General features: G+C 38.7%; 1 protein-coding gene across 2 annotated transcripts in view; it reads left to right on the top strand.

Annotated features, from left to right (window-relative positions):
- The first annotated feature begins 693 nt into the window (after positions 1-693).
- opn5 (opsin 5) overlaps positions 694-25,304 on the top strand; it is a 34,056-nt gene continuing 9,445 nt past the window's right edge. Inside the window, exons 1-3 of one of the 2 annotated variants that reach the window (XM_067483041.1) lie at positions 694-917; positions 10,071-10,218; positions 15,869-15,988. In XM_067483041.1, the coding sequence (XP_067339142.1) occupies positions 10,095-10,218; positions 15,869-15,988 (244 nt within the window). In that variant the 5' untranslated portion in view covers positions 694-917; positions 10,071-10,094. Of the gene's footprint in view, positions 918-10,070; positions 10,219-15,868; positions 15,989-25,304 lie in introns of those variants that run through there. The other variant, XM_067483042.1, reaches the window with a different exon arrangement.

The raw sequence follows: 25,304 nt of genomic DNA on the forward strand, positions 1-25,304 counted from the left end.
GTAAACCATAACCTTCAATAACTAATTTGCCATAAACATGATTTTTTAAAAATGCTGAAGTCGTGACTCACAGTATAACTCTTAGTCTTAACAGTGTTCCCATCCCTGCACTATTATTCTGTTGTACATAATCCCAGAAAATCCAAGAAAGTTTTTGGCATCTTTAGCAAACTGTATATAAGTAATCTGAGGGCAGTAATTATAATTTTCCACTCACAATGGTAGATTCATGTTACTGAATAGATTCTGAATAGTCAGACAAAATGTAATCAAGTACTGCAAAGTAAAGTGATGTAATAAAGTACTGCATTATAATGGAACCTTATGGAATTACAAATGACTATAATGACCATAAAAAAAATTGTTTACTGTTGATAATTCACAACAAATCTAGGGCCAGGCAAGAGGAACCATGTTTACATTGCAATCTGGGGGACAGGAAGCTGTATTTTTGCCATTGGGCTCATTGATAAGGAGTAATCCAGCCCTGCAATTATAAAATAATATATATTTTTTTTATTTAAGATCACAAACACAAACTAATGCAAGTCCATCATTTTGTTAAGCTTGTAAAAATATTGTAATGTTCTTTAATATTACCAGCATTAGGAGGGTTTTATTTTTGAAGGTGTGACCGGAAGCCGTGTTGTTGTTAGCTGTGTTTAGCTTGTCGGTGTCTGGCTGAGTGTATGTAGCAGGAGGATTCTTAAAGCCGGACTAACGGACTTGATGCAGCACTCACAGGTGGAGGTTCAGCGTCTCTGCGCCTCAGAGAAGCTGAACCACGGGAATATTTCCCAGACTGCTTGTGTTCGGAACCAGGACCCGAAAAGACGGATTTCTTTCAGCTTCCTCGGCTTCTGAGGACCAGTTCATGGTGGGAATTTAAACTCGGCTCGGATGACTGATGCCCGAAGGTTAGTGATTACTAAACCTCCACATCTTCTCAGTTTTTTTCCCTCTTTGTCTTTGTCTCTGTGTGCGAGGACATTTTCCAATTTAAACCGAAGTAATGTCTGTTTGGCTTCACTTAGAGACACTTTTCTTTACTTCATTAATCTTATTAAAAAAAAAATAAAAACTGTTTTTAAACGAATGTGCGCTACAATCATCTTAAAACAGGCGTCCGGGGGCTTTTTTTTCTTTAATTTACTAAATCACCCTCTTCCTTGTGAAGTTCCTTATTAAAAGTTTCCTCTACAAATACGTTCATTGTTTTCTTGTCCACTCAGAAAAAAGAAAAAAAAAAAGAAAAAACGCAGCTGCGAGGAAAATCACCCGCGTTCACTTGTGGCGTGTTTCTGGGTTTGTTTTCTCCGAGTTTGACTTCTCTTCTCTTGCATAAGTGTCCATTGCCTCAAATCATCACTGTTGCAGCCGGTTGGTTGGAGAAGTCGCACGGTTAGTTAAGTAGAGATCACCAGAATGCAGCAAATGTGTTTGAAGGATTGTAGTATATAAATATATAATATATAAATTATTATTATATATAAATATATAAATAAATGTAAATACACGTGTATCTGGAAGGTCCAGTTACTGGTGAATCAACAAGTGTTACCTGGATTCTTGAAGATTCATGGGAGAGTGACACAGCATTAAGATCAATGAGGTGGAGTAGCTCAGTCAGAATCTGGACAGATGTTCAAAGCTAAGTGAGACATCTTCACACAGGCTCAATGCTGGAACCGCTGCAAAAGATACACTCTACTTAATTTTCTTTCATATTTGAAACTAATTTAGATGCAATGTCTTGTATTTTGACTGATGTAGAAAAAGCTACAATAAATCCAACAAACATGTAAAAAATTCCCTGGGGTGGGGGGATGCACAGGTCTTTTCCTTTATTGTTCCCGTATATTTAATGAACAAATCAAATACAGAAAATATTATTAACATTTGGTATGAAAACAAACAGGAAATTATGTGGTTTATGTTTATTGGTTATGTATTAAGAAATACTTATTGATTTTTGGCTAAATGTCTTTAACAACATGTTAATGTTGTTAAATGTTTTCAGCTTAAGTCTGTAAACCCAAACAGAATAAACCTTTAATTCCAGTTAAAAAAAAAAAAAAAAAGTCAGGAATTAAGTTCATAAAATAATACAAAAGTTTGTTTTTCAAGCTGTTTAATTGGGTTCATTTAATTAAAAAATATGCTGACATCAGTCAAAGCTAAGAGAGGAGAAAGCAGTGAGGAGAAAGGAGCCTAGTCCTTTAAATACACACACACACACAAAAGAGAAACTCTTGTATAAGTGATTGAGCAACAACAGGACAAACTACATCGTCTAAAAATGACCAGTTGAATCAACTCCTCTTTAAAATAGTTTCAGCAAAAACTGAACATCATGACCTCAATAACTGGAGGATTTATTATAGGACGGCTGTATTACAATGGCTGAGCTTCAGTGTGGTGCACTGCCCCCCCCCCCCCCCCCCGAGCGTATTAATACTCAACTTTTTGTTTTTACCTGTTTTTTTTTTTTTCAGGCCCTTCACTCCTATAGATGATTTTCAGAACTTGGCCCATGTGGATGGTTAAGTATTAGTATGTCCAGTGTGCAGCAATCTAGCAGCACAGGTCTCTGTGATTGGACGGAGTAAAAGGTGATTGGGGGGTTGTGTTTTTTCTTTCGCGCTCTTTGATGAGGTGTCTCAGTGAGTAAAGTCGAATGTGTTTATATTCCGATGATGTGGTCACATTTGTTCGGTCTGATTGTGCTTTGGATAAAAGTGTCAGGTTCTACCTCCACCCTCACAGACAATCTGTGACTACAGACAGCTGTGCTGTTTCCTTACCAACATGCCGAATGCCAGTACACGAGCAGGGTGAAACAGTCCCCTAGGCTTAATATACTATACCTGGTTAGTCTGAGTGACAAGTTGCATGAATGAAATGTTGCTGCATTGTAAAGTTTCTTTCTAAGGTGCCTTAAGCTTTGAAGCCAGTCAGTATTTGCCTCAAAGTCTACAAAAGTCCACATATACAAAGTAAATTTTGAGTCACCTATTGCCTAAAATCAGCCTTTCTTTTCACCTTACATTTGCTAAAAAAAACAATCATAAGTTTTTTTATTTTATTAAAAAGGGCCTATAAAAACAGCAGGGAAGTGGAGTCTCACCAAAGCCATAGATATCATTCTTAGAATATTTTCATCTTTGGATTAATACACATTGATTCACTTAATTATTTGCGGTTTTTCCATTTTATCAAATTTCAGATAACCCCAACTTGACATTATAAGTAAATTTATTCATGTACTGTACTTTAATACAACTTTCTACTCTACTATAATTCTACTATAATACATTATACCTAAACTTCACCACATTTCACAACCAAATACTTTACTTCACTACATTAATTAATGAAATTTCAAAAATAGCTACTAACCTAAGTATATATATATTTTACGAGCTTGTAGCTGAGATGTTGCACATATGTGTGTTGTTTTTAACCATAACTGTTAAAATGAGGCCTGTATACAGTTCTTCTTTTAAAATTTTGTGTCTGCCAATCAATACTGCTCACACTGCATTAAAGCACAAAGAAAGAAATTGTACATCTTTGTCATTTTTAGGACCAAAGATTTCATCCTACACATTGAAGAAATTGTTTGCTCAATAATAATAATAATAATAATAATAATAATAATTTGCTCTAAAGTTAAAAACAAGCATTTTCCTTTTAATTATTTTTTATTATTTCCTTTTTTAATAATTTAATAGCTTCTCTTCAATTGTGACCATTCTGCCATTTTCCCCATATACTGTTAGATCAGTTCTTGCTCTGCCCTCATTGCTAAATACAAAGTCTGTAGCAGGTTTACTGGCCTTGTGGTGCTTGTACCAATTTCGCTCACTGGTTTGTGTTAGATCCCGAGGCACATAAGTAAATGCGAGTAAATGTTTGCTATGCTTTATACAATAAATAAAATATACTTCTTCATCTTCCTAATCTTCCATAGTCCGTGAAAAACATTAACGTATACACTTTGTCAAAGCCAAAACCTGCATACGCATTGAATCAATATGCGATGCAAATTATATTTTAAGTGGAGTGTTTGTCTGTATCACGCATCATACTGTAGCTGCATTGTGGTTAACTTGACTTGGACTGGACAACATTATGGCTACTGTTCAATCATTTATCATTATGACCAGGCATTGTGTGCAATTAAGAGAATTAAGCTTTACCACACTGCAGCTAAAAGGACAAATGAGCAGAAAGTCCTACGTCATGTAGGATAGGTTTCCACACACAAATACACACAATAATGTTTCATGATCAGTGATTTAGCAAGTAGTGTACAGCTTAGTTTGTTAACCTAATATTAATATAGGTATAATGTTTCACTACATAGAAAACTGTAGGGAAAAATCTTGTCTCGTAATTGGAAAACGGTGTGGAATCTTACTATGGTGTGGTGGGTGGGGGTGGACTTCCAGAGCCAGCAGATGTACATAACCTCAATACTCAAAAGTAAAAAGTAAAAGTACTTCTTTTAAAAAAAGTACTCCTTTACAAGTCAGTTGGATGACAGCAACACATCTCAAAAAAGTTGGAACAGGGTGATGTTTACCATTGTGTAACATCCCCCCCCTTCTTTTAACAACTGTCTGTAAATGTCTGGGAGGTAAGGAGACCATTTGCTGGAGTTTTAGAAGAGGAACGTTGTCCCATTCTTGTCTGATGCAGGATTCCAGCTGCTCAACAGTCCTGGGTCTTTGTTGCTGGAGTTTTAGTTTTATTATGCACCGATGATGTTTTCTATTGGTCAAAGCTCTGGACTGCAGGAAGGGCAGTTCCGCACCTGGACTCTTCTCCTGCAAAGCCATGCTGTTGCCGTATGTGGTTTAGCATTGTCTTGCTGAAATATGCAAGGCCTTTCCTCAAAGAGACGTTGTCTGGATGGGAGCATATGTTGCTCTATATCTCTATCTCTATATTGTACTTTTCACCAATGATGGAGCCTTTCCAGATGTGTAAGCTGCCCACACCATAGGCACTAATGCCCCCCCCCATACCATCAGAGATGCAGGCTTTTAAACTGTCTGCTGATAACAAGCTGGATGGTCCCTCTTTAGTCCACAGAACAGGGCGTCCATGATTTCAAAAAGAATTTAAAATTTTGATTCATCTGACATCAGAACATTTTAAATGAGCTTTTGCCCAGAGGACAGGACAGCGTTTCTGGATCGTGCTCATATGGCTTCTTCTTTGCATGATACAGCATTAACTTACATTTCTGAATTGCACAGTGAACCGTGTTCACAGACAGTGATTTCTGCAAGAGATTGCTGAGCCCATGCAGTGATGTCCAGTAGAGAATCAGGCCTGTTTGTAATGCAGTGTTGCCTTAGGGCCAGAAGATCACATGCATCCAGTTTTGACCTTCGGCTTTGTCCCTTGCGCACAGAGATTCCTCCTGATTCTTTGAATCTTTTGATGATATTTTATACTGTAGATGGTGGGATCTTCAAAGTCTTCACAATTTTACATTCAGGAAGATTTTTCTGAAATTGTTACACAACATTTTGGCACAGTTTGTCACAGATTGGTGACCCTCTGCCTATCTTGACATTTGAGAGGCTCTGCAGCTCTGAAATGCTCATTTAATACACAGTCATGTTACTGACCTGTAGCCAATTAACCTAATTAGTTGTTGAATGCTCCTCCATTTGTTTTTGATTTGCAGAAATTAGTTTTCCAGCCTTTGTCATAGCCCCTTTTCAAACTCTTTTGAGATGTGTTGCTGCCATCAAATTCATAATGATTTAATATTTTCCATGAAATGGTACAATTACAAAGTTTCAACATCTGATATGTTGTTTATGTTTTATTGTAAATAAAATACGGGTTGATGAGATTTGCAAAACATTACGTTCTGTTTTTATTTATATCCTACCAACTTCTTTGAATCGGGGTTGTATTAGTTCAACTGATAAATAAACTCGAAGCTGTTTTTAACAAAAATGTACAACTGTAGCCCAGATGTGTTCCACATGTGGCTCAAGTAAGGATTTCTGCTGAAATCTAAAGTTTTTAGTACTGGTTAAGTTTTATTCACAGATGTAAGGAGAGAACCAGATAAAAATTTAATGTGGAAAATCATCAACCCTTTAGTAAGAAGAAATAAAAATGAAATTGTTGGAAGCTAGTGAAACCCCACTAAAATAATTACAGAATTGTGAAATCTATTCACATTTGCGTTGTGAGGACATAAGGCCAAGTGTATGTGTTACGATAGCGACAGAGTGTGGAACAAACTGCTGCCAAAAGTGGAGCTAATATGAAACTGCCTTCTGTACTGAGAGGGGCTTGATCCTTGTAAATAAAATATATTAGATTGTATTATCATCGTCCTCATTATCATTGCATCATCATTATCATCACGTCATCATTTGCAAAATGCAACTAGTAACTAAACCTGTATGCAATTAGTGAAAGTACAGTACTTCCCACTAAATTCCAAGTAACACAAAATAGAAATACCAGGCTCCTGGTTCCTATTGACAGACGTCAACAACAAGTCATATTTGTCATGTTGATATTGTCATCATGAAAAGGGCATTCAAGAAGGGGTGTGGGGGCACCAAACTCTAATCTCGCCTAGGGCACCAAAATAGCTAGAACAGGCTCTGCATCTTACAGTAAATACAGTAATTAGTCCCATAATTAAGTGTAAAGTAAATGTACCTAGTTGCTCACCATCTCTGTTGATATCTAACCCTGAATTCCGGTGGTCTACAGTCAACAGTTCATGTGTTCAAAGCGGGATAAATGTAACCTTAGAGATCTGAACAAGCTTGACAAGAGCCAAACTGTGATGGCTAGATGACTGAGTCAGAGGATGTCTCACCGCAGGTGTTGGGGGTGTTTCAGCTATGCAGTGGACAGTATCTACCAAACGTGCTTCATGGGAGCACAACCAGAACTGGCCACAGCTTCACGGGTACCAAAGTTTTATTGATGCATGTGCAGTGTGAACAGTCGCTGGTCCTTGCCAATCGCACAGAAGAGCTGCTGAAACATGTAACGCTGACAATGATCTGTAATTTTGAAACAAAGACGGAAACACAGCTTGCTCAGCAAAAGGTGGTGTAGCCCCAGACCATTTCGAGTGCCCATGCTGACCCCTGTCAACACTGAATTCCTACAATGGGCACATGAGGGTCAGACCTGGACCACAATAGGTGGATGGTGCCTGGTTTGCTGAATCACAGCCAGATGCGTCTTTTACCTGGGGAATAAGATGCACTAAGGGAATCCCATCCGTGGAGACTCCACCTCTCGACTTTTTAAAACAGTTTTCTCTTTAGAGTGACCAAAGCAAAGGCCTGCATACTAAAATCCCCAACAGTGGAGTCAGTGCTGCCCCTGCAACGAAAACAAATTACATTAACATAAATTAGAAAATACAGGCCTTTAGATGTGATGGGTTATTGATATACGTTTTATTCTTCATCTGTACTGACATTGAAAAAAATAGTTTATGTCTAACAATAAACACACTTCACCCACATCCTAGAAAGCAGTTTGGAACACTCACATATGCTTTATACTGAATGCTTTCTGATCAAACAAGTGGGAAACCTAGTCAATCACTGGATTTAGAGAAGACTGAGGAGAATGGGCAGACAATGTAAGAGAGCTCAGATGGCTCTGGGGGGCTATGCCAACTAATCAGACATCAGGGTGGAGCCACGAACTGAGCTGAAACTGGCCGCGCACAGTCGAATAAAGTGAAATAATGAAGTGAGCTGGTCTTGGTCTTGTGATAGCTTAATTTAGTCCTGGATGCACAGGATTTCATGTCTCATGCTTTATCATTTTTCAGTTAGTCCTCCATTAAAGCTCAATTCTGCATTTTTTTTTTTTTTTTTTAACACGAACCTCAAGCCACTATTTCTACAAACAAATTTGTATTGGATGCCAAATCCAGCAATGAAAAATGGCCACGTAGAATAACCCTTCAACTACTGTGTTGGTCTATTTGCGGTGCTTTAATAAGCCTAATTTTCAGCAGACAATCTCTGATCTAACCATTGTGTGCTACCTGCTGAGCACCAAACGACAGACGCACAAACACAGCCACTAGTCAGTCAACATTATGTAACGTTCAGCAGCTCTTTTGTAGAGTGGAAAAACAGGAAAAGGACTCCAGCACTTCAGGATGCTTCATGCCTGCCTGGCGTGTGAACAGCTATTTCATTGCTAAGACGTTTGCCAGTTAAACCTACAGTGTTGTCTATTTACTTTGTTTTGCTCCTAAGTGGCTCAAAACGAACAAAATCAAATCAAATGTGCGTTAGACAATTAGGTAGTCGGTAACTGACTTTTGCACGATTTTGATCATTCAGCTGTGCAAGTCTCACCACGGACAGGTCGTACTTGATTATCAGTTTGCCGTCTTGACGAAAACAAAAATCGTTCAACTGATCAATAGTATCAATATCCTATTGTACTCATTAATCCTATTTTCAACCATCAGACACTAAATTGACATACAGGCACTAAAACCAGCAATGAATCGCTTCAACTAATGGCCGAGGTGTGTCTCTGTGTTGCCATTTACAAAATGATTGAAGTTATCCTGGAAATCGGCAATAAACTATAGAGGGAAAACGTATTATCCCCTATAAACTAACATGGTAAACCGGCCGGTTTATAGGCACCGAGAGCCTTTTCTATTTATTATAGTGACAATAAATCCCACATTATGTGAATAGACAGTCACACACATCTAATGACTTCTAAACCATAATCAGTATGAAAACACTAATGCCTCAGTCCAGGCCTCATAGAATTTTCTAGTTGGACAGTTCAGCATGCACATCATGTAAGTGCTAATGTTCTGTGGCAATGGAGGAAGAAGTTTGTCCTTTTATACAAAGAGGAGTAAACAGTATTTGGAGGCCAGGCTGCAGAAGGACTGTGAAGTGCATGTGACATTGATGAGTAATCGTTGCTTTTCTTCCGCAACAATGACCACAACTTTCATTGCCCTGAAACATTCACCATAGTGAGATGGTGCATGTGCAGATGGTGTATTGCTTGATTTCGGTTTTGCTAATTCCTGATGACGTTCTGATGATGCATTGAGACCTTGTCCACATTGAGTTGATGGCAAAGACAAAGATGCATCATTTATCTGTTTGGTTCTCTTCTACACAATTTGAGCCTGTAGTAATAGTAATAAATAAATAAAAAACATGGCTTAAGCACAGTGTCAGAATATATTTAGGAGAATGTTTGGACATTTAGTTTTTTTCATTTAGGAATAACACAATTGTGTACACATAGTATCTTTGTTTGTGGGCATCAACAGTGTAGAAGTAGTCAGGTTTGCATGCAATCACTGAAGTGTGTACTTCAGAGACATTAGCAGTTGCATTTTCTCTGGTGATATACAGTAGCACAGCCTCCACTGAGTTCTATTCCAGTGGAACTCCAGACCTTTCAGAGCCCTACATAAATCAAAAGCCAAATGTGGGATGATTTGTCTTCCTTCCCATGGGAGACAAACTAGGCTTTTGAGTTGGGAGGAGCATGAATCAGCTGCATTGCACAAACGTTGCCAGAACAAAACGTTTAAATTTCAATCTGCATTAAGTGGGTTACTGTAAAACTAGATTTAGTTCTAAAATCAGCAGGTTCATCAATTAATGCCAGTTTGAACCAGTTCGTAACAGTCAGCCAGGTCAACAATTAGTCTGAATCAGTGATTTGACTGATACAGGGAATCACTGCCGTCTTCATTTATTTGCTACTACCAGGACCTTAAAACTGAAGCAGCTAGATTGATTTATTTTTTTTTTATTTAGGTTTAGGGTTCGTTGTACTGTGACATTGTTTAACCTCTTCTTTGAAAACGGCAAATTGTGGATTCCTTTCCATTTCTCTCAAAACCTTCACATCGAAGTGTGTTTGCATCTCTGTAGGATCAATGTATTTCCACTCTCATGTATCCTGTTAACCTGATGTCTGTATGTGTGTACACAGAGTGTTTTCATTTGGTGCAAGCAGCTTCAATATTTCATCCTTTTTGCTCCACTTCGCAGGACACTTCCCCTCTGATAGCAGTAATGGACAATGTGACACGGCCGCACTCTTCATACCTCCCTCACTATCTTCTCCGTGATGACCCTTTTGCATCAAAACTCTCCAGAGAGGCAGATATTGTAGCAGCTTTTTACATCTGCATCATAGGTCGGTGAAAGATGCTCCCTCATTTCTTTGTTAATGTGTATTTAACTATGTGTCTTAACACTTTTCTTTACAGCTTGGTATGACGAGGATAATAGTGGGGTGATGCTTTGGAAATAACAAGGTAATATGCGGTAATATCTAGTTAGTAACTAATTAATGGCGTAAATATGGCTTAATGATGTGATAGGGGTCAATAATTTAGTACCACGATAATAGGGGGTAATATTTATGTAAAAACATTGAGGGGGCAGGGTTTGTGACCAATACTGCTACCATGGCTTAGAATCCCTGAAAGATGTGCAAAGGATTGTGAGGAGAAGATTGTGAGAGCAGACTGATATCATTAAAAGTACTCAGGAGTAGTATCAGTTGTGTGGTCAACCGATTTACATAGAAACTCCCCTCCAAAAGTATTGGAACACTGAGGCCTACTCCTTTATTTTTGCTGTAGGCTGAAAACATTTGGCTTTGACATCCAAAGATGAATATGAGACGACAGAGACGATGCATACAGTCCAGATGTAAATACCTGGGAATAAAAGCTGAAATGTTGATCTCTTGTCTCAGACTACAAACTTGAGGATTCATTAAAAACACGTAAAACTCTCAATGGGTTTAGGAAGATGTTTATAATAATGCAATAAATAAATACATGTATCTATAGGGACAACAAAAAGGTCGAGTTATGAATAAGCTTTGGCTTTAGCCTACTCTCTTTCTGTCTCATTTGAGAGGAGATAAAGTATCATATAGTAAAACACTGACTTTAAATTGTACAAAGATGCAATAATATGCATAAGCAATGTTGATTTATTGTAAAGACTCAAAAATAAATCATTTAAAAAAAAAGGTTTTCTGGGGAGCTCTCGTGTCACATGTTGTTATCAAAACAAATATTTCCATGAAAGTGAGTAGAAATAAATAGTGCAAATATGCATATGCATAAATATGCATTTTGCAGCTCTCGGTCCAGGTAATTACTGTAGCTATACAGTACTTTTACCGACCTGGTCTGTGACTTGGACTAAATACTTGAACTGCATTTCTGATATCAGAAAACATCTAAGCTTTGTTGACGTCACTGTGAAGCAGTTCAATTTTACCTTCGAGTTTACATTGGCTGACTGCTATGGAAGTAAATCATGCTTTCTAGGAAAAGTAGGAAAGGCTTTGCACATGATGTAAAAAAAAAAAAAAATGACTGCGGCACATGATTTTCATCCAAGGCCTATGTTTTCTTTTGCATGTCTTTTCATTTCTTTTGAGAAATATAAAGTAAAATCTAACGAAAGGTTAATTTTCCTAATGTCCAGATGACTGTCTACAATTACTGGTTTTCAACAGCAAATCAAATAACTAACATTTCTGGGAAATAGAATTCTTCTTGATACAGCTTTAGGCAGGCAGGATTACAAAGGGGAGCATTGTCGAGATCATTCTTGATTAAATTCAGCGTTGACTTGTAAGCATATGTCAAGTTACTTCATTCTTTTTTTAACCCTGACCACATTCTGTTATGGCTTTGATATAACAGGGAAAGGGAAAGTACACATTATATTTGTGAAAGAAATGAAATACAATTTTTGGCTAAATAAAAAGGAGAAAATATGACACTTAACATTAAAACTAATGGAAGTTTGTTAATAATCTGTTGCCCTTTGATGTCCTCCCGTGTATGGGAGTGATAATGAAGAATATAAATGATGGTCAGCATTTTTAAGCATCTTATGTTGTGTAACTGACCCCTAGGATTTGCTTCTATCCAAGCAAAAAATAATAAACACAAAGTGACACCAGTAATGGCCACTTTAGTGTCCTGCCAGTGTGGTTTGCCTACTGACACTAGTTCCAAAATCTTCCAAAACTGGACTGCATTCATTCTTCTGTATACAGTCTCCACCATGTTTGACTCTGGGATTGGTGTTCTTTGGTCTGAACAGACCACATGATATCATTCCACATCTCATTTGGTTCGTTGGTATGCTCTTTAGCATGCCTCACTCTCCAGGCAGCAGTGCTGCCTTAGGTGTAGAAGTACTAAGCAACGGCTTCCCCCTTGAAAGCGATGAAAGAACTGCTTGTAAGTCCGTGATATGTTGTCAGGCCATTGACTGCTGACTCTCCTGAGCAGATGGTTGCTCCTGTGTTGTTGTTCAACAACAAAATGGTCATTAATACTGCAATAATGTTGTGGATTCACATGAGTGTGTCATGGTTGACTTCAGCAATGCCTGTTAAAGTAGCAGTTTGCATTGATGTAATTACATTTAATTTATACGGCCCAAAATAATTGATTTTGACAAATCCTTTTCAACTTCTCATCTTCTCTGTAAAAAAACAAAAAATAGTTGCTATGTACACTGAATGTAAAAACAAGATTTGTCCCCAAACTACTTTTTTTTTTTTTTTTTTGTGCAAATGGTGTCTTTTAACCAGCTTAATAATATTGTGTGTCTTACTATCTTTAGAAAAACAGCAGAAGGTCAAAGTATCAAAGGTTTCACTGTATCCTGTTATGTCCACCATGATCTGGTTTCATCAGATAATAATAATGAATTTCACCTGTTAGATCTGCTGCTGCCTGGGGACATCGGTGACATTGCGATGCAATAAGTCTTGACATGTATCATATGACAAAGTTCTAGTTATAGGAACAGTTACAGTGACAGTGGTACCGTCAGCTACTTTTAGAGAACATTATCTTAGATTCACTCAACTCATGTTATAAACAGCTTCATTTGTAACGACATACACCTGCATAGTGTCGTTGAATGTACAGGATGTAGAGAAATGATGCTGATGTAGCCAAGCAGGCAGCCAGTCAGTAATACATGCATCCCAACACTGAATGATGGGCTGAAGCACAGGATTACACAGCACTGTTGAGTGCACGTTGTTAGCTAGTGTTGAAGAATACAATATATGCTTAATGACTAAATGCTTATATATATATATATAACATAGAAATAAGCAATTACTCTCCTCAAATATGAGGACAGAAACAGATGGCGACAACACGATGTGCTTCAGGGGATATGCAGCTCATTTTGAATTCAGATTCTCTGTGTGGTTTTCCAATTTTTAAAATCAATTTTCCCACACAGCTCTGTGTGGGAACTCTTCTGCAGCTGAATTGTGGCTAAGAGCCTCTATCTGCTGTTATTCTTTTTTTTTCTTTTTTTTTTTCTGAGTGAACTGCATCATATGAGTACGTGGAAATGAAGAGACTATAGTGCGCTCATTGTTTTATTTGTTTTTTAATTTGATTTGCCATTTTACTTCAATTGACCCCCCATAAATAACTGGAGTGAGTCAGGTTTATTCAGCAGAGAAAAGCATGTTTGTGCCGATCAAACATGCTGAATGGAAAGCAGCCGAGAGGGCAGGAGGGTTATGACTGAAAGGTTATTGGCTGTTAACCCAATGCTAACAAGAGAGAACTGCAATCATAGAACATGAGAATTGATGTATTCTCAAGATTCAGATGGCATTGGTGGCATTGTTCCTTCTCTCAGATAACATCTGTGCTGGAAGAGGAGCAAATCTGCAGTAGAAACAGATACAGGTGATTAACAGCATGTTTTAACTTGCTGTGGTTATTTTTACAATACACAGACTGTGTGTTTTTTTTTATTCAGAATTTATATTGTTCATAATAGTGCATAATATTGTACATTTCAGCTGTACACAGTATGTGCAGTAACTCCTGCAGGTAAAACATTAGTATTGACGAGCAATTTTTATATTGTAGCTTCATTGCAGCCCGTTCTCATTCCCGAGGCATTAAAGAAACGCTGCTTTGTCAAGACCTTCTGCGTTAAATGGTGACGCTGAAGGTGCCCGTTTGCATCAGTGATTGACGCTCAGAGCTTTCAGTGTAGTTAATTAGGAAGCCAAGAGCTTTGACGGTAAAATCGATGACGTAAAATAAGAAGAGAAAAAGTCTCATAGGGAGGAGGACAGGGTGGACTTTTCAACAGGAGACCCGGGGTAAGGCTTTAGTGCAAGATGTTATTCGCTTCATTGATCATTGTTTCGCAATGTCGTTACTATATTAAGGAAGCACGTGTGCTCTGTTTTCACATTTTGCAGTGTTTTGTTTGTTTTTATGTAAATGGAATGAGCACGTGTTGCACTATGAACATGTGGAATCACCATCAGTCCACCTCTACATATCTGTTTTTGTGCATAATGTCCACGACGGCAAACCAAAACAAGACACATGACTAATTGTATATTTATTAAAACTGTTGTTTAAAAATTCTGCATAACTTTTCTAGTATTTTTAGGTATTTTGTTGCAATGGCAACACGTGTGGCATAAACATCATGTCATTACATCATGTCACTAGACTCATATCTACTATTAAGAAAGGTAAAAGTGTCATTTCTCTAAACAACAAATCTAACTGAGGAAATTGACATGTGAGACAAGGCTCTGAATTTCTGGAGCTTATTAAGACAAAGTCTAAGTCTAAAATCACTCCCTACACTTTTTAGTGATCCAATGAACTTAATTTAGTGCTTACAGTATATTCCAACTCCTAATAATCACATAATGTCAGAGTAGTGGATGGAAGCGTGTATTTGTTACCGTTTCCACTTGCAGATTTTCTGTTAAATGTGTGCTACCTTTAGAAGGAAAAACCCATTGAAAGGGAGGTTGTGAAAGAGCCAGTGGTTTCAGACACAGTAGTAGAGTATAATTGCTAATTTTCTTGTAATTTCTCTACCATTTCAGCTGCCTTTATTACAGGGTGCAGACCGTGTAAGTGGCTAATTTCAGACAAAGCATGCAGACATCACAGTAAAGTGGTGATAGTTTTTGGAGGGATGGACATGAACTGTATCTGTGAGGCTTTTCGGATGCATTGGGGCATACACATTAGCAGCAATTTGTGTAAAGCATAGCCCAGCAACTCCACTGGAAACATTAGAGAAAGCTGAACTTTATCCAATTGTGCTGTGACATAGTTCAGGGACAGCCAGGCAAGAGCCACTGAGGATTGTCTTGATTACAGTAGAAGCCAAATCAGAGGCCGTACCCTTCCCCACATGAATACATTTAAAAGTAATCACAGTAAAAGCTGATTACAGCAGTTTTGTTTCCAGACTAGTTACTTGTGTATTTTGAACCTGCTGTACCTCCCCCTCAAAGTGGCTATGGTGACTCCAAGTGGTAAATGTGACTATTGCTAATTTGGCGATTACTATTTTCACCACAGAAATGAATGTAGCAAGTGCGTTTGTGTGTACCTTAATCGCAAATTTAATAGACCAACTTGTCGGTGTGTCAGAAAAAGAAAATAAAAGTCAACACATCAAATGAAAGTGAAAAACTCTAGTAGGCTTGAAAAGATGTGTAACTACAATCTAACTGGAGGAAGCAGGAAGTTTCTCCAAAGAACACAGGCATCAGGACTTGTCAACTGACAGGCTGACAAAAAAAAAAAAAGACCAAACTCAAGAGTTTACATGTCCACTGGAAACAAACAATACACTAATTAAACATTGACATGTTGCTCAAAGTTCCTGTTATTCATATAAACAAATTCACAAATGCTTATTTATGAACAAACCATTCAAAAGTATATTGACCCTGTCTCAGAAGGGCGAATGGCATTTTCTAAAAGTTTCTTCCTCTCTTACAGGAATATTGTCCGCAACAGGAAATGGCTACGTCATTTATATGTCCATCAAACGCAAGACCAAGTTGAAGCCTCCCGAGCTCATGACTGTTAATCTAGCCATCTTCGACTTTGGCATATCAGGTACTGAAACCCATTTAATAAGCAAAGTGTGGTCGTTGTAAACAGCACTGAAGTATTAGTGCTACTTGCAGGAAAAAAACAGTATTAGTGTGTTTATTTCTAATAACATGAGGCCTGATTTTTCTTTTAGTAATAAGACATATTTACATTTAGAAAACTGTTTTACTAGACGGCTGCTCACACTAAACCGTATACACAAACCTCTTTTAGCCTTCTGATAATTGCTTCCTTTACTGTTGTAGACATGCTGATGAATCTTCTTTATGGAGCACAACTTTAACAAAGTCTTTTTGGGCTCTCAGTGACATTGCCTGTCTTCACACATAAATCAGTGTGACGTGTGCATGATGGGCAGTTTGGGGTACCTTTTGTATTTGCCTGAGCTGTTCTTTCCCTGTTGCTTAAATCAATTCGGGAAGGACCACAATAGCTATTTCATGTGTGATTTTATTATGATTTGCTGCTGTTATCACAGGGAGACAGCTCCTGTGTTTTAACACTGTGGCTAATTTCCTTGTTACACTAGAAGAGGGGGCTTGTTTTATTCCAGCTCAGCCCAGTTATGGAAGCGGAAGTAATACTTTTATTTATTTAATTTAGTCATAATCTAGTTTGGGTTAAAAAAAGTTTGAATAAAAAAAATCCTTTTATCCTAATTTTTGTCATTTGCTCAGTAAATATTGTGGTATTTCCTCACGAGTGCATACTCGCACTTTCTGATAATGTCTTCTGGTTGAGTAATATGCCACATTCATCAACAGAGCACATACCTTTTGTGCTTTATTATTTTCCAGACAGGTGCAACACACTTCACCACAACCCTGCTTGAGGTCTTGGCATGAGGTCACAAGAAAATATAATTGCCCTGTTTGCAATTTCCTGGTTTTCTGGATCAGTTGGTCATGAAATGTGAGCTTATCTTCAACAAAGTCCAGTCAACATACACAATATTTCTGAGCCGATAAAACAGAAACAGCTGTAATCTTTAGTAGCTTTGCTGAACGCAGTCATTGAACATACAAAGCGATGGTGGAAAGATAATCGCAATAATTCAATTCAATTCAACTTTAATTATATAGCGGCAATTCACAACAAAGGCCCCCTAAGGCACTTTACAGAATAAAGTAAACACTATAAAGATGTATAAAGACAAACCCAACTATTCCCCCTTGAACAAGACATAGGCGACAGTGGAGAGGAAAAACTCCCTTTAACAGAAGAAACCAGCAGAACCAGGCTCAGGGTGGACGACCATCTGCCTCGACCTGTTGGGGTGAGTGGAAAGTGAAGAGAGAAAAAAAAAAAGAGCAACAAAAGCAACAACAAAACATCGGGCAGATTGGTAGGACCAGTAGCTGTGCACTGGAAAACACAGCTTCAAAGCCGGGGGACACCTGCAGAGAAGGACAGAGAGAGGGGGACATAGAAGGACAAAGACAATTACGGGAGAAAACACACAGAGTTAATGTCATACAGTGGTGACAATTGTGGGGTGAGAGGAGAGGAGAGAGGGTCAAGAGGAGGAAAGGAGCTCAGTGCATCGGGGGGTGGGCGTTTTATTAAAATTGTATTTTAATAACTGATTGAAACATCTTTGGCACCGATAACCTCAATCAAGCACCACCTGTAAACAGTGGATTAGACCTGCACAACCTTCAGGACGACTTTTAGACCTTTCTTCAATACAGAACTGCTTCAGCTGGACCTGTCTTAGGACATCGGGCGTGATCGCATTTCACACATCACACATCAGATCTTTCAATCTATGCAGTAAATCATAAAATTCCATTACGTTTGATCAACACGCAGAACACATTCTGCCGTGGCGACGCCTGTAGGGACAAGCTGAAAGCTGTTGATCCTACCCACTCAGTGCTGACTCCCACGATGGCCTGTATAATAGTTTCAATAGTTTCAGTGCTCATGGAAACCTGACTGATGTTTTAACACAATAGAACAAAAATGCGAACCCATATTTAAATCTTATTATTTAATCCAATCTGCTGTTTTCTAGCACTTCTAGCACCCCCACCCCCGTTAGCCTATGCTCCTATACAGTCTCAGTCACAACCATTAATGAATTAGTCATTACAATACATTAATATTGTAAAAAACTTCATTTGGGTAAATAGTCGCTTATATATATATATATATATATACATACACAGCGCTTTTATCCAAAGCACTTTCCATTGTTGCTTCCCATTCACCCATTCACGCACACACTCAAACACCGATGGCGGCGGCTGCCATGCAAGGTGCTCACCTGACCCACCGGGAGCAACTTGGGGGGTCAGTGTTTTGCCCAAGGACACTTCGACTTGTAGCTGGGAGCAGGGATTGAACCACTGACCCTGTGGTCCATGCTCAACTGCCTTACCAACTGAGCTACATCTGCCATGAGTCTTTCATAGCACCTCCCCACAAAAAGGACAAAAATGTTATTAAAGTTTATAAAAGTATAAATGTCATTGTTTTTCAGTCAGGACTAGGAGTATTTGAATCGGGGGGGCGATTGTGTTGACTCCAATCCATCGGAGACATTTGACGCTGTGTCTCCACTCTTTATTGATCACTGTGTTAAACTGACCTGTGTGTGCCCCGCGCTGTGCAGAGACAGTCCCAGTTAACTGAGACCGTGTGTGTCCTGAAAGCGAACAAAGTTGGGTTATCAACCCATGTGCTTGCCCCTTAGCTAGTTATGCAGTAATCCTGTTATTAAGCAAGTCAGGTCTCCTCTCATGCCTTATGATTTGACTGTTGACTTCAGCATATTAATAGAAAAACTCAGATAAGAGTTTTATTCATGAAGGCGGGCAGGTCAGAACACTGATGACCTCTTGGCACAGTTTCATGTTCTATATCACAGAGGTGTGATGACTTCAGTTAAACTTCTGCCCAAATTGGAATAGAAATGCAGGGATCACTTTAGCAGATTTTAGGCCTGATTCCTCAAGCGTCAACAGAATTGATTATCTACCCACATGATCCTGTAGTGAAAGAGGTTACAGACATGCAGCAATTTTAATGCTTCCAACTGACTCAGAGACACCGTAGTATGCAATCATTTGGATAAATATCAAAATATGTTTGATATCCTGTAGTGTTAAAGGTACTGGGTGATGCAAACCTTGAGCAGGAAATAGCAACAGCCAATGAGAGCGAGGCAACTAGGAAGCACCACCAACTGCACACTGTGTACTTGTACTTGTAGCAGTAACTTGCGCAAACCTTGACTGAGACTATAAAAAAAAACGTTATTTTCAACTCACTTCCAGCTCATGCTGTAAAATGTAGATTCAATGCCGACTTTGTTTTCTCTCACCGTTTTTGTTCTCCTCTTACTGCTCTCCGGTCAAAACATAGTACACACAAATGCTACCAGCAAGGTGGCTACTAGCTGATGAAGACAGTTTGCATCCATGTTTACTTTACTTTAAAGTCACATTTGATGTCAGACGTTTTTTTTGTGAGACCCCCGGAATCATCGCTCTGAAATTGTTAAAACGCAACCTGTGGTCCTGCCTCTTTACTGAGTCTGGTGAAAATATAACTGGCAGTTTGTAAATCATATTTAATCCTTTTTAAGATGTAAGATTGAGATCTAATTTGAAGAGAGCCCTAAGAACAAGAGACTTACATAACCGGACCCAAACAGCCAGCACACACCCACTAGCCGCAAGATTATCACCGGTGGTCTTAACAATGTTATAAAGCACAACGGTCCACTCTGAGCAGTCTGCAGCAACACAGCACTATACACAGCAAAATGGGTGGTAACAGTACACAAACTTCAAGTATTGGCCTAAGAACCTCTATTAGTACTAAGCAGTGTCTACATTTTAAGGCAAAGGTCACCGTTAGTAAAGGTGGAAAATAATACATCAGCATTTATTAGTTCATAATATTCGTATTAAAACACATTGTATTTTTGTATGAAAACCACTAGGTGGTATTACATCAGTGTGTGTAGTGACGTCCAAACAACCTGAGGCACATGATCTCCTCTCTGTGGTGCAGAGATCTGACTAATTTTCATTAATGATCGTACTGTGTACTGTGGTTTAAAAATAAAACAGACTGGTATTTTCTTCACTCTGCAAGTATTTGCTGGAGTTCTGCAGTGTGTTTTGTCAGCTGGCAGAGTTCAGCAATGAAATCAGCAATAGGATGTGTTTCTGGGTCTTCTTTTTCTGGGTGCTCTGGCTTCCTCCCACAGTCCAAACACATGCATGTTGGGTTAATTGGTGACTCTTAATTGCCCATAGGTGTAAATGTGAGTGTGAATGGTTGTCTGTCTGTGTGCATGTATCTCTGTGTTGGCCCTGAAATAGACTGGAGACCTGTCCAGGGTCCCAGTGACAGCTGGGATAGGCTCCGGCCCCCCCGCAACCCTGAACAGGATAAGAGGTTACAGATAATGGATAGATGTTCAAATCATTCACATCATTGCTGTTTATTTTACAGGCCACACAGTACAGTTTTAAGAAGTCTGCATAGTGCCACAGTGCTATTTCATTTTTTAGTTTTATTTCTTTTTTATTTTGATCAGTAATTTAAACACAAGGGAGAATGAACTCAGAACATTTGGCATTTTAAACTCTTCAAATCTCTTCTTAAATTTCAGCCATTCACAAAAATAAAAACATATTTTTATTAATATTAGTTCACAAAGCTCTATATTTGACAGTATAAACGCTAACAGAGACGAGACTTTATAGGACAGTATTAAAATTAAGTTTAACATTACCACAACTAGATGCAAGATTCCCACTAATCATGTAAAGTACTAAAGTTCCTCTTGGACAACACAACGATGGCAAACAGCCATATATCTAAATATTCCTATATGGGAGCATTATTGTAATTTCTTAAGTATCCTTAGGCCTGTGTCCTTTGATAACAATTTTGATATTTAAATATGTGGAATAGGTGAGGGACTTACCACAATGCAATGACATTAGCGGGAATATGTATCTTAAGCTTGCTGTAATATAAGACCCGGGATCAGTCCACCCAGTTCATGCCAGCCCCCTGGCTCTGCTTTGCTTTTATGGCTTCACCACACTTTGCACAGCCCTTTAGGTTTTAGTCATTATATTAATAGAGTCATTACAATAATGTCTCCATCTGATACTGACATTCAAAAAAAAAAAAAAAAAACACAAAAAAACACAGCCACTGTGCTCACATGATTAAAAGTAGGTAAGAAAGAAATGTGTATTTTATCATTACTTGTATGTATTATAATACATTTACTGATAAGAATTTGATTAATGTGATTCAGAATTGGTCATATATTGATTATGACAACACCAATAACACATAGTGGAAAGCTGTGCTGGTTCAGTGGGTAAAGCATCCTCCTGGGATACAGACTGGTTCCAATCTTAGCCCATGGTATTTCCAGTGGCAGCAACCTGGGTACCTGCTGCGGCTGCTTCCCCCCCTGGGGGGAAAGCGTTAACTAATTAAAATCAGAAGTGACATGTATGTATAAAAGTTACATGTACTCAACTATAACAATAAAAGCTCCTTCTTCAAAACAATATGCGCTTTACACACAAACACACACACACACACACACACACACACGGATGCTACTTATAACCCTCAGGGGAAACATCACGCCAGGATCTCAAAAACATACAGTACAAATTTACAGTGTATTGATTGTGAAGTGTCAAATCTGACCGACGTGCTGTTAGAATAAATGGAAGAAAATCAAAGAGAGAGTCTGACAGTATAAAGACAGAGAAATTAGATCTGGTAAATAATGCAGTGTCTGTGTTGATGCACTGGGGTTTATTTTTTAGACAAAACAGCCACAGCGTTTATGGAAATGAAGACTGTTGTAATTTAATTAAAAAAAAACATCATATAAACATACTGTATGGTAAAGTAAAACAGATATTTGTTAAATAATTCAAATTGGAAGCAATTTTACATACAAAGAAACAAAATTGGTTTTAAAAATCTTATTTACTGACCCAGCAGTTATATACATATTTTTTTTCCTTTGCATAATATGTCATGTCATCCTTGGTGCTGTAATCCTCACTAATCCTTCTCTGGTTGACCTGTTATCTCATTAAGCTCTTTAGTGGTGCTTATACAGACATGGTGTGCTCTCACTGATAATCATGGAATCATGTTCCCAACCTAACTAGTATCTTAAGGTGTGTTCATGTTGTTTTTTATTTTATGTATTTATGTATTTATTTATTTATTTTTTCATTTGAGGAACTTTTAAAGAATTAAAATGATTATTTAAGGGATTGGTAGATATAACTCAGTAAATCTTTGCCTATTATTGCAGAGAACAATCCAGAACAGGCTCTTGCTGGACAAAATAGGTCAAATGCATCAACATTATGAATATTCTCCATTACCAATATTGCTTTTTGCCCTCCAGGACCTTCTATGATGAGGTCATTCATGTTATCCAAACTTTAATCTACTGCAACTAAGCTCTTTAGTACGTCAAGAATAAAGTTATGTATGTATATCTCTGGCCTGACTCCAATGAGTAAAAAAAAGCCAAGTGGAGATGCAATATGCATTTCCACCTTCTTAACACTGCACTGCATCCTTCAGGACCTGGACAGGTTTGGAACCTGTACCAGGAACTTGTTTGTGGACTTCAGCTTTAAATTTCGACACCACTGTGCTGGACCTCGCACAGCTGACTGTGCCCAAAGCTTCCTGTCCGTTGATCACAAGCTTCCTGACAGACGGGATGCAGTGCGTGACTGCACAACCGTCACTGGAGTCATCCTGTCAAGGGTGAACATAGGTTGGCTAACATCCAGATGCAGCAGCGACCCCCCCCCCCCCCAGGAGAGCCCCTGACACTACTCCACTGCAGCACATTCACACTTGGAGTTATTTAAAAAAAGGCCCAACAGGACGTGCTTCCTGAGCCCTCTGACGAAGCTCAACTTGCCACCGGCAGTGTCTATAATCCAAAACTTGTATGGTACATCCCAGCAGCCAAAGAAGACCGTGCATCATCCGCTCAGCTTAGACGGTCGTTTGGCTGAAAAAATTCCCCGCATTGATCTGCTACATCAACAGCAAGCAACATGCCTGCAAGTTCACTTCTCACCCACCACACAATCCCGAAGTGTCAAAAAGCGCTGCTTTGTCTAGTCCATTCTGGATTGCATGCTGGTGCTGAGGATACCCATTTGCGTCGCTTGGAGCTTTCAGTGTAGTTAAATGGAAACTCAGACATTTCAATATTTGACGCTTAAATCAATGACATTGAATATAAACTAAAAAGGGGAAGTGGATGGACTTTTCTACAGGAGACTGGGGTTTGACTAATTCCGGATACAGTTGTTCCCAGGGCATCACAAAGGGGAGCTGGAGCATCCAGTAGTAATGCCAAAGGGTATCATCAGTATAATACGACAAAGTGATATAATCTGATGCCTTAGGAAGTGTCATTATCTGACGCTGTAAGATGAGCACGTGTTGGACTCACCCAGTGACTGTTTGAACCGTATCTATCGGGAAAATGCATGTGCTGGTGTATCAGCAACTGTTCTTTCACTTAGTTATTTAACTGATTTTCACCCATTTCTCTCGTAGTAACTTCTCTGAATCGTCTCATACTTAGCTAATAAACAGATGTGTTATGTCATTCACATAACGGTTCATAAATCCATCTTACGTAAAGTGGTGAGGAGCATTGTTTTAGTTTTTCACCCCCTCCCCCCCATTCTTTCTGGAGTCACAGTCATGATCAGGTCTGTAAACTCTCCTTGATGTAGTAACTTCCACATGAAGTAGAGGACAAATAGCAGCCATGATCACTGGTTCCTGGCTAGGCAAGCCAAAGGGAAAACAAGGCCGCTGACTGCTTTGCAGAGCTGTTTCTTTGCTGTGACTCCAGAATGTGTAATTGCTATTAAACCTCTAAACATGTGATGGACTTTGTGAGCCACTGCATTTTCAGTGATTCCAAGAAAACATTTGGCTGTCATGGCTCATGCATCTTGCCTTGAGAGGTTTTGGTGTTTATCCCTTTTGTGCCACATGGCCTTGACTTGATAAATTGCTCGTGGCCTGTCTAGCTCTCCAGGAAGAGGGCCCACATCTGATACACCACACTGAAGCCTTGTGTTGCGCTCAATAACTCTTATTATGTGTGGAGGGGTAAAGCTGGCACAAATCCTTAAAAACACCATAACTACCATAGCATTCACATTTTTAGGACTATTAACTTTTAAGCATAGTTAACTGCAAGATTTAGTACTATATCATTTCATTGCACATGTACCAACTATCTGCTCGTGTCCTTTGTCATTCCTCTTTATTGCTGTTCAGTTATGATGCAGTCCTGTCACAAGTCGTCACAGGAGGTGTCACAACATTCCCGCTTTTTATCCTTTAAATCTGAAATAGTGTAAATGGAGTAAGGGGCACATTTGTCTTTAACACTGCAAGATAGTGACAGTCGTGTTCACTCTATGTCTTACTAGAGATCTAGCATTGGTAATTTTTACATCATCTCAACGGATTCTTGTATTAACATTAATGCAGGTTTACATTATGATGGAGACTATATACTGTGCGTGTACTTCAGGTACAGAACTTACTGTAATCAAGTTTCTATTTACTGTACCTTCAATAAAAAACACAAGTTGAGTATATAAACTTTTGTGACATAGCGCATTTTGACTGTTTCAACCAAGTAGCTTTGTGATCACAGAAAACATAGGATCAGAACTAAGTGAAAGTCAAGTTGTTATTCTAAGCAAATACTGTAGTATCTGTCCCAGTTTAAAGTCTTGGCTAGACTGGTTTCTGTGGGGCTCAGGGCATAGTACTCAAATACTTTGTTGTTTTCAAAAAGTGATAAGGCATAGATCAGTGTGAATGTATAAAACCTTTTCTAAAGCTTTGAGTATTCAAGTGGACTCAAGAACTGCCAGAACTCTTTCTAGAGTTGGCTTGTCTGAGCCAACTCAGTCAGGGTGGTTACCAAGAACCCAACTGTCATGCTAACAGATGGGGGAATCAATCGGGTCTTTAAGATAGAATGGTTAGATGCAAGCAACCAATTTGCTAAATTGCATTTAAAGGACCATAAAATCATCGGCTAATCTACAGAAAACGAAGAGGAGTTTGCCTTATTTTAACCAAGTAATGTACTGATGATAGATGGTCCAAGCCTGGTAGAAATTGGGGAGGGTTGCGTCAGGAAGGGCAACTGTGCCAAATCCACATGCAGATGATGATCCGCTGTGGCCTGAACTCACGGTGTAGGCCAAAAGGACAAAAAATGATACATGGCAGAGAGAGACAA

The sequence above is a fragment of the Channa argus genome, chromosome 17 (assembly GCF_033026475.1).
Source record: "Channa argus isolate prfri chromosome 17, Channa argus male v1.0, whole genome shotgun sequence".
In the NCBI taxonomy this organism is placed as follows: Eukaryota; Metazoa; Chordata; class Actinopteri; order Anabantiformes; family Channidae; genus Channa; species Channa argus.